The sequence below is a fragment of the Wasmannia auropunctata genome, unplaced genomic scaffold (assembly GCF_000956235.1).
Source record: "Wasmannia auropunctata unplaced genomic scaffold, wasmannia.A_1.0 LD334880.1, whole genome shotgun sequence".
Lineage (NCBI taxonomy): Eukaryota > Metazoa > Arthropoda > Insecta > Hymenoptera > Formicidae > Wasmannia > Wasmannia auropunctata.
The window spans coordinates 76,300-86,682 of NW_012028010.1; the positions used below are offsets into that span (position 1 = coordinate 76,300).

At 35.0% G+C, this 10,383-nt stretch overlaps 2 protein-coding genes across 4 annotated transcripts; one reads left to right on the forward strand and one right to left on the reverse strand.

The window, feature by feature from the left end:
- Positions 1–5,152: 5,152 nt before the first annotated feature.
- LOC105457870 (cdc42 homolog) lies at positions 5,153–8,037 on the reverse strand. 2 transcript variants are annotated; one of them, XM_011702780.1, is made up of 5 exons: positions 7,928–8,037; positions 6,545–6,746; positions 6,235–6,344; positions 5,926–6,123; positions 5,153–5,759 (listed from the first exon to the last, which is right to left on the reverse strand). In XM_011702780.1, the coding sequence occupies exons 2-5, from the start codon at positions 6,720–6,722 to the stop codon at positions 5,670–5,672; spliced, it is 576 nt and encodes a 191-aa protein (XP_011701082.1). In that variant the 5' UTR covers positions 6,723–6,746; positions 7,928–8,037; the 3' UTR covers positions 5,153–5,669. The 2 variants fall into 2 exon arrangements, with proteins under 2 accessions (XP_011701082.1, XP_011701083.1); XM_011702781.1 differs by lacking the exon at positions 7,928–8,037 and adding an exon at positions 7,439–7,526.
- LOC105457869 (polyglutamine-binding protein 1) lies at positions 7,477–10,383 on the forward strand. Of its 2 annotated transcripts, none has more exons than XM_011702778.1 (7): positions 7,477–7,564; positions 8,223–8,720; positions 8,870–9,000; positions 9,120–9,295; positions 9,521–9,701; positions 9,792–9,958; positions 10,046–10,383. In XM_011702778.1, the coding sequence occupies exons 2-7, from the start codon at positions 8,651–8,653 to the stop codon at positions 10,239–10,241; spliced, it is 921 nt and encodes a 306-aa protein (XP_011701080.1). In that variant the 5' UTR covers positions 7,477–7,564; positions 8,223–8,650; the 3' UTR covers positions 10,242–10,383. The 2 variants fall into 2 exon arrangements, with proteins under 2 accessions (XP_011701080.1, XP_011701081.1); XM_011702779.1 differs by having other exon boundaries at positions 8,891–9,000.

Genomic DNA, 10,383 nt, shown 5'->3' on the forward strand with positions numbered 1-10,383 from the left:
GCGTGTATATGTAATCGCGGTAGAGGTTCTCGCTCGTATCTTTCCATTTTCGCAACAGGCAGATATTAATCTGGCGGAATGATTTCCGGCAAGTGCGTAACGACCGGCGAGATCGATTCTCCCTCTCGGAGAGTCGGACGCTCAATCGGGCAACCGATTGCGGCCGCAATCGGCGTCGCGCAGTGCCCGCGACACCGAGAGATTGATTATTGATTATTGTTTACGAATGCGAGCCGCCGCCGCCGCCGCTGCCGTCACCATCGCCGCTGCCGCCACGCCGAGTTTCGCGAGTTTCGGCACGGGGCACCCGGACGCTCCGATGTTCAGCGCCGTTCAATGAGAGAGACAGAAGGAGAGAGAGAGAGAGAGAGAGAGAGAGAGAGGCCGCCGCGCGCTGCTAATGCACCACCCGATTCACATTCCGCCAATTTCCCTCGCGAGCGTCCTTCGCGTACGTCTCTCATGTCCGCGGGCGTAAACGGGCGTAAAGAGATCCGACCGGATCTTTATCGTCATTTCTAGCTTTCAGAAGGCTTTTCTATCGAACAGAATCTCTTCTTTTATCAGAGACTCCCTGCTGAGAAACGTCAAATGTTTTGTCTAGATCTTAAAAATTGCGGATCTCTTGACGACATGCATCTTCGAGATCGAAATACCTCTCTTTCTGTGTGTATGATACCTTTCTTTTTTCTCGAATACCATATATTTTAAAACTCCATTATTTGATGGAACAGAAGTACGTCGAGTATAAATCGAGTCCTTGGAACAATGACCCAGTTTTGAAATCACTCGGACGTGCCTTTCGGTGCACATTCTTCTTTCGTCTCTTTCTTTTCCCCTGCGTTTCCGGAAATGCGGTTTCGAAGCGCATTACTTCGCTTTTCTGCACGATATGCGGAGAGCGATGCTTTTAATAGAATTTTTACCAATATATTTTAAGGCGATTCTATTTCAAGTGTCACGATTATTCCCTTTGCTCCAATTACTCTGATTAACCCTGTACGTATATAATTATTCCATCGCGTCATTATTTATAAACTGCGCAAGGTCTGAGAAATTCTGTGCAAAGGATCTACCAGCCTCAATAAATACGTATACCTACATACCTTCTTCTGCGTTTAACGCCACATTCCATCGAATGCGCAATCTTTTGCTTTTTTTTCTCTCTCTCTCTCTCTCTCTTTGCAGCTGTATAATCGTCGACAATCGAACACGCGCAGTACGGTGTATTATATAATCCGGTTCTCACTTCGCGCACGGCTACAAGAATTCATTTCTCGTAATTACTACTGTAGTACCCGGAGTCAATGAATAATCCTACATCTCGGCATCTCGCGGCAAGTATCTCTCAAACGGCGCGGTCGCCGCCGTCTGTGTCATTGAATTTCTAACAGTCTCGCCTAAGTCTTAACAATTCCATCGCCCGTATCTCTCGCTCGCAAGAAAAAAAAAACGCAGCGAGGTATTATTTTCTCGCTTTTTCGCCGGACAAAAATGGGAGAAGAACGGCTGTAACAATTGCAACGGATAAATTGCAGAATATCCGTGTCGGCTTGTGAATTCCGCATAAAGGATCCAGTACGCACGCTCCAATTAACTCAGTTTACGTGTACCGCTGTCACTTCAATTGGATTATATCATTCGGCAGGGAGAAAAAAAAATATTATACTTGTACGTGCGGCATATGGTGTATCGGTACATGCCACTGGTGTGGAGTTTATACGAAAACTGCAACGGGCTATATACGGGATCGTCCGCGAATTCAATCGAGCTGAACTCTCGCGTGCCTGATAATAACGCCCGAAAACCGGATATGCTATAACTATCGCGCTACAACCACTGAAAATAAACTAGATCATAAAAATTGTAACGACGGTTGTACCGTTGCGAGTGTACGTTCACTGAATGGAACGTCGGAAGAATGAAACACGCTGTATATGAGAACGAAGATATTTGTATATAAAGATATAAATACGCAAGTGCACAAAATATTTAAAAAATGTATGAACACTAGAGTTTCCCGTTGTATCGATTGTAACTCCGAAGTGGAAAGGATTCAAATCTATTTTGAAAAGCAATTTATTTGATCTATTAAGTCTCGGGTGACTTACGCTTTTCCGTTTTGAGTGTTTGCGACTCGGATCCCAATCAAAATTTTTAGACAGCAATATTTAGGTAGTAAAACGAGTTGCTCTTTCCGAAAATTCAGTCGACAATGGGATGGAATGTCTGGAAAAGAAAGGTGTAAAGGTTGAAAGTGAAGGAAAAACAGTAAATGACCTCAACTTTTTTGACAAATGGTCAATTAATACGTAATTTTTTTCTACTTCTTTTTACATGGAATAAATCGATATAATTATCATATAAGTAATCTATAATATTTATAGTTTTATATATATATATATATATATATATATATATATATATAAACAAATGAAAACTCGCTTTTTAACTGTGATTTTTACACTGTGATTTAATACACACAGTGTATTAAAGAGCGAGTTTTCGCTTGCTAAAATAATTTGATCCGGCTATGTAAATTTTATTTTTTATCTGATTAAGGAATTTGTTCTGAGAAATATTACGAATTAACTTAGAACGATTATGATAATCAGGGGGATAAACATGTTGAGAGTTATTATAAACATCTTTATTTTTGTAAATCTGGAATCAAGAATGACTCAAATGTCAGTGTGTTTTGTCATACAAAAGAAACATTTTAGCTATGGTAGAAATATATAAATTATTTTTTCTGGCTAAATAATACACGCACACACGCACGCGCACATATTTTATAGCGTTCTTATAAAAATTTTCGGACTCATATATAACTAATAATTTTTAATTTTATGTCATATTTTATGTACGATATGATTTGTAATTCGTCTACAAATCTCTGCTAAACTCAATAATTTGATTCATATTATTATACTATTAATATACTTTCATGTGCAGCAATTTTGCTACATATGTGTATATATATGCCGAACATAAAAAGTTCGATTACTTAAAAGTAAAACTTTAGCAAAATATTAAAAAAAAATCTCAACTTGTCACGACCTATAGAGACTCATAAATGTATTTGATTTCCGTTAAAAAAAATCACAAAATTATAACAAAGGAAATAATACAGAAGGTATGATATAAAAGAGGCTACGATAAATTGCGATAAAATTATTAGAAAACACATATCTATCTACAATAAAATATAATATAATAAGAATAATATCAAACAGAAATGATAATTAAAATCTACGTATTTGTATATATAATGTAATTTGTCTACGTTAAGAAAACGTTTCGATCAAATATATTCCATGGAGATCTGTATAGTTCTAATCCGCGTATCTCGACTCGATCCTTTGGCCGTATTAAAAATGGAATAACTTATATAAAGAGAATTTGAATATGGAACTTATACTGAAAAAAAGTTTCAAAGCTTAGGACCGATTCAAGTCAAATAATGTTCGGGGTTAACTCGGAAAATATTAAGAATTTTTAACAAAATCTGATATTCAGTATTTTCACTAAATTCAGGTCATTTTATTTTCAACAATAAAAGATCTCTTTATACATGGGGTATTTAAAGTGTTATAACTATAATATACATATTTTTTTTTAAAAGCAAATTTTCTTACAACTGCTTTATCTCATTTTTTCTATGCATAAAGTACAGTTATAAAACCAATAGTTTTCGAGATATTTTATATTTAATGTCAAAATATGCCAGAATAAAGTATAAAAAATCTCGTAAATTATTGATTTTTTTATATCTTTACTTTAATACTTTTAAGATAATATGCAGAATAACAAGAGAAATTATATTATATAAAAAAATCATATAATTAAAAAAATGGCGATAATCTTGACAAATTTTTTTGAAAATGATTGATCGCACGATCAATCACCGATTGTCGTCGATCGCACGAGTGCCGCCACTCTACCCTAACGGCAGAAAGGCAGGGCGAAACACCTGGAATTTTATCATTATTTGTCTACCTTCAGATCATATAATTTTTGCTTAAAACATTTTTCGCTACGACGCAAACTTTCAGAGTTATAATAGCTTATAACACTTTAAATGTCCCATAGTACCATGTATTAATTTAGGTATATATTATGCAAATGATATTTTAAATTGAAATAATTAACTTAAAATTAAAAAGATATATTTTCAAGAGTATCTAATATATGTAATACCCAAATTTTAAATTTCATTACTTTAGTTTAAATTGCATTTAGTCTTGTATTTTTCAGTAAAATGTAATATACATTTCATATATAATAATCTATTAAAATAATATATATATATATATTTATATATTGCTACAAATTATCTTAGTTACATATTAAAATTTAATTCAAAGACATGACAATAATTATAAATAATAAAACAGTCTTAAATAAAACAGATTTAGAATATCCTTTTTTTCATGTAATTTTTTTCATTAGCTAGTAAACTATATTTTTAAATAAATGGATACTAACATCCTTCAATGCGATCAATGTAAAGGCAATGAAACTACAGAAGAATACTATAGAAGAGAAATTATAGAAGTATGGATGAAATAGTTATATTACAAAAATAATTGATATGTAATTAAACTGTATGAGGCTATAAATGACTAAAAAAAAAATATGATTGTAATGTAGAAGTACATTAAACTAAATCAAATATATTAATATACTTATTATTTGTTTTGCTGATAACATATGGCCACCAAGAAAGTTTCGTAGATTTTACGATCTAGTTACATATACGCGAAATATATATGCGCGCGTGCGATGTTTTTACACAATCTTACAATAACAAAAAAGAAAATTTCTTCCTTTTCTGTTGGTGTTTTATAAATCATATAATAACAATGTACTACCATACATCGTAATCCTCATTTAATTATTTTTATGAGCTACAACGCAAAATTCATTGATTTGTTAAATAATTAAATCTATTGAGATATTTTATTTTTTGCACACACATTTGTTTTGTGCAAAATATAGTATATATTTTTAGGTACAGAGAGAATGTACCTAAAAAATGTAGAAAAAGTTAAGAGTACAGCACTCCAAAAAAACAAAAAAAAAAACTTTCAGCTAATGTATGAAATATGTCCAAAAAATGCAGAAATCAATAGTATTACACTCTTGCATATACGTGTACATTTTGTTATAATTTGATGACATAAAATCATACAAAACATACAATCTTCTTTATGAAACAGTTTATATTGAGCAAAATTATTTTATCTTTTTTTTTTTAACGATGTAGTGTATATATTATACGGATATTATATTATATCCCTAAATTCTCTCGAATCTCTTGTTAACATTCTGTGTAAGACAATCCATATGTCTGATCGCCATAATGCAAGCACAGAGATACACAGAATAATGTGAGATATGTTGGTATAACATTCATTATACAAGGCAGATATAATTTAATAATTATAATTACAATTTTATAATTATAAAATTTGTATAATGCCAATATAGATAAAAATTGCTTCATATCCACGTATATGCCGCGCCAATGTTATAAAATACTTATTATATGCCTTAGAATTTAACAATTGTCACTGTAAAACTTTTGCATGCAGTGTATATGAGGAAACTTACAGTCTTCATTACTGTAGAACTAACAGTTTTATATAAAAAAAGTCGTACACCTTCTACAAAATAATACATCTTCTTCTTCTAATAGGTTCTGGTGGCTCTAAAGCCGCTAATATTGCCTCATCAAAGACATTTTTAAGTCCTTTCTGAAATATTAAAAAAAAAACAGCTGTAGCGAAAAGATTAGCTAATTGAAAAATAAAAATTCTCAAATCATCTAATTGCGCAACACAATTTTATGAAGAAAGAAAAAAAACTATTAACAACAGATCGCTATCGATCACAATATAAAAAAATAGGTCACTATCATACCTGTGTAAGAGCGCTACATTCAACATATTTCACAGCTTTTAATTCCTTAGCAAGTTTCTCTCCTTGTTCGCCCGAAATAGCCTTTTGCTTATTTTTCGCTAGCTTTTCAATGGTTGCTGCATCATCTCGTAAATCGATTTGCGTGCCAACCAGTAAAAACGGCGTCTTCTGACAGTGATGTGTTATTTCGGGTACCCACTGTTAATACATAAAAATATTAAAGGTACTTAAAAAAAATATTTAAAAAAGAAAATATTGAAGATAAAATACGTGATGTATGTATATATTTGTAACGAATGTTAATTGTACCTTTTCTTTAACATTTTCAAATGATGACGGTGACACAACTGAGAAGCACACGAGAAACACATCAGTTTGTGGATAACTTAATGGACGTAGACGATCATAGTCTTCCTGACCTAAAAAAAAATGACCCAAACATTTAAGTAAATTGCTGCTCACATTTTCTCTTTCTACTCTATTATTTATAACATAATTTAATATACTATTATATATTGAATGTATTAGTTACTGAATATCGTCATATATTAAATATATTAATTATTTTAAAAAACTTGATATTAACAGTTATACTGTAACTTATACTAATGATAATTACCAGCTGTATCAAACAATCCTAATGTATATGGCTCCCCGCCAATCATGACGGTGACTGCATAATTGTCAAATACTGTCGGGACGTATTCCGATGGAAATTTATTCGTAGTGTAAGAAATTAATAAACAAGTTTTACCGACTGCTCCATCTCCAACTACTACACATTTTATTGTCTGCATTTTGGAGTTCTACCAAATGCCTACCTGTGAAAAATAAAAATAACGGTATTTTATTTCCTTTCATCAACATAATTTAGTTGTACAAAGAATGTAATTAGCGATGTAATTAATTAGAATCGCGTTCATTTATGCGTCGTCAATTATTAATAAAAATTTAATGATATTTCGTGTTTACACAACATTAAATATACATATAACAGTTTATTTCATAGTAAAATGTTTGTCAAGTTGATCGTTTGTGTCTCTTATTTTTTATAGAGTAAAATTTTATGGAAAAATAAATTTCTGTTTTGTTTTTCATATCTCGAATTATTAATCGAATATGATTGCACAAGTCACTTGTGCACAAGGCACTTGAAACAAACACGTCACTTCAATGATCCACATTCACATATGGTTATGACACATTAAATGTGTTAGATGTGCTCTCTCGATACTGAGTATTATTTTCACGCCTAGATCGAACGTTAAACGCAACTATACAACGAGATGTAAATAAAGTCTAGCCGGCGACAGTTAACGCGACATCCTTTCGTCTGAAAAAAGTTAATAAACCTGATTTTTTTTTTCTAACCACAGTTACATTCACCAGTGCATAAAAGAAATTACAACGCCTGTAAGAAGCCTCGGACGATCGCGCGATTGGACTCAATTATCGTCACATCGCAACAAAGCGCGGTGCCCGGCGCGGTGACAGATCATAATTGCGTGCAAACCTCTTTTATGTGTCACGAGAATACTGGCGCTCAAGTTGCAGTCGCACCGCGATTATAATTGGCAAAGAATCGACGTGTGCGGCAAACCGTCGTGTTGTCCCACTAACTCGGGAATTCCACTCGCACGTACGTAGGACATGTGTACATCCGAATCGCGAACGCGAACTGCGGATATCCCGGCCGCGCGTTATATTACTGAAAATCTACCGCGACGCGACCGGACCGCGCGAGAGGTGAATCTCGGAGAGGAGGCACCCCCCACGTGAAGTGGCACATCGGCACACCGCAGGCGACGAGAGATATTGTTTTTCGAGTCGCCATTTTGATCGTTATGTCAAATACGCTTCTCCGCGTACGGCGAGGAACGCGCGGCGGGAGTACCGCGTCGACGTACGCGGGGCCGAATTACTCCGGGAGCCCCCCGTGCGTCGGCGACGAGCGTGATCGAGCGGGTCAAAGGTATATACGAAATTTAAATTAAACACTCACACGCAAGGACTGGGCGTCGACACTGTACTGCGCTTTATCGTCACGGAGCCTGCGGTCTCGTTAGATAGACATGGCAGATTGAAGGCGATAGCGCGGCGCGCGATACCCTCCGCCGCGGTCCATTCGTTCGCCGCGCAACATCGAACTGCTGGAACGCGTATCGTGAACGGAAAGATAATCGTGGACGGAGAGAGAGAGATTGATACTCCTTTCGAGGAATTGAAATTTCTTTTGGAACGCGTTGATGTTAGATTTGTTCGTATCCTCCAAAAAAATCCTCCCTTTTTGCATTTAGAACAAGATAAATGTGCATTCGGGCGTTGAAGAGAGAGAGAGAAAAAGCGAAGATTCTGAGTGCAAAAAGTGCACGCGACAGTTCCATTTGAGTGTGAAAGTCTGTCAAGTAATGTCATTGGCCTGCGTGGCCTCGAACGCTTTAGTGATATTTTATCACGATTCGGGTTTCTAGGGTCAGATCCCAGCGAGGAACTAGGCAGGGACCAATCACGTTAAAGAATTTACGGAGCTACTTTCAAGTGCTTGACAGGTCACTTCTTGAATGCGCGTCGTTTTCGGTACTCCGGTTTCACGGTTTTGTAAACAATCGCGATTGTGACAATTGTCACCGAGAGTGGGATATCGCATCAAGAGAAAGCTGTCTTGGCATTATTTATGCGATTGATAAATAATTTTCTGAAAGTTCGAATTTAAGGAAATCCAAAAATGCCCCTGCCAGCGGCGTTAGCTGCACGTCTTGCGAAAAGGGGGTTAATCGCCGGATCCGAAAAGCATGGTACGTTTATTTTTCGAAATATAATTAAACACATTATTATTGTAGATTTTCTGTATATCCAATCAATTTCCCCTTTCAATTGATAAAAAGTGATCATATCAAATCTTGAAGAATTGTATTCCACATGTGCATTTGTAATGTTAGGTTAGGTTGTGGTGTTAATTTTACAGAATCCGGGAAGAAAGAAGCCAAGAAGAAAGTGCATGAAGAAGTAATAGCCGAGGATTACGATAATACAAAAGATGAGATTAACCAGATTGACATATCTCAAAAATTTATGGTAAATGTGCCTTTTAAACTCTTACGAGACTCGTGAACTCATAAGTCAATACTCGTGCCTTCCACTTACGCAATGAAGTAACGGTTTGATTTATTATTTAAAAAAAATATTTTATTTAGGGTTACAGTGGCTGCCCTAATAAATACAATATTTATCATGAATGTACAAAAAAATGTAAGGAGTTATGGGGAGCGGGACAAGTGCAACCTTCAGACAAATATTTGAAGCTACAAATGAGATTAATTCAAAAGTATCCGTTGCCCGAGACTTGGAAGGCCGTTTATGATCCCGGATCGTAAGTATTAATAACTTCTTGTTCCTGTATGGATAGAATTCATTTTTCTCAAGAAATAACTGCTGATTTTTTTGTCTTTTTGATTATTTAAATGTCTTTTTAATAATATCTAAATCTCTAATCACTTTTTAAAAATAATATTGAAGTATCTAATATTTATGCTGTCTCATTGTATATGATATTACATAGAAAAATATCTATTTTATTATTTCTTTCCGTTCACAGTGGACAACATTATTATTGGGATTGGTCATCTGATTTGGTATCTTGGTTACCGCCTGGTCATCCCAAATGTCAAATATCGCAACCAGCGTCCCAATTACGTGAAGAGTTGCATTTGAAGCTAGGGGATCAAGATGACAACATGTCAAGTGACGACAGCACCAGCGATCAAGAGCAAATGGAAGTTAGTAATTGTATTTTTTGTTTAATTATAAATTTGAAATTTATGTTGTACCATTTACAATTTACGACTAATATAACTGTGATTATTTAGGTGGAGGAAAGTGAGCCTGTCAAAAAAGATAGGAAGATCGAAAATCGTGCGAGATACAAAGGACCGGATAATAAAAGAATTTACAGATCTGACAGAACCGATGGTAAAGATTCCAAAGATCGTACTTTGGATCCTATGGATCCTGCATCCTACAGCGATATTCCTAGGTACATATTCCTATTTACAAATGTTTGCTGATTAAACGTGTGCGTACTTCATATAATTTTTATTTACGTATAATTTACGCATTGTAGGGGGAAATGGTCGGATGGATTGGCTAAACATAACGAGGCTAAAACTGGCGCCGATACGACCGCCTCGGGTCCTCTTTATCAAATGAGGCCATATCCCAGTCCAGGCGCGGTGCTTCGCTCTAATAGAGCCAATAAAGCAGACTCGGAATCGTCCAACAAGCCACCGAAAGTTGCGTTTCCTGAAAAGCCAGAATAAATAAATACACTTTGTGATAACAATTACTTAATTTTATGTGATTTCGTTAATACATTAAAATATATTTAACGATAATTATTCTGCACGAGATAACATTTTACTATTGTAAAATGTACAATAAATACTTTTAGACTAACGAGAA

Bases quoted from the DNA above. Each gene is read 5' to 3' on its own strand.
- LOC105457869 (XM_011702778.1), top strand. From the start codon at position 8,651: ATGCCCCTGCCAGCGGCGTTAGCTGCACGTCTTGCGAAAAGGGGGTTA. The intron at 9,296-9,520 runs GTAAGTATTAAT...TTCCGTTCACAG, and splicing joins GCCGTTTATGATCCCGGATC to TGGACAACATTATTATTGGG. The intron at 9,959-10,045 runs GTACATATTCCT...TACGCATTGTAG, and splicing joins TCCTACAGCGATATTCCTAG to GGGGAAATGGTCGGATGGAT.
- LOC105457870 (XM_011702780.1), bottom strand. From the start codon at position 6,722: ATGCAGACAATAAAATGTGTAGTAGTTGGAGATGGAGCAGTCGGTAAA. The intron at 6,124-6,234 runs GTACAATTAACA...ATGTATTAACAG, and splicing joins TTGAAAATGTTAAAGAAAAG to TGGGTACCCGAAATAACACA. The intron at 5,760-5,925 runs GTATGATAGTGA...TTAATATTTCAG, and splicing joins AATGTAGCGCTCTTACACAG to AAAGGACTTAAAAATGTCTT.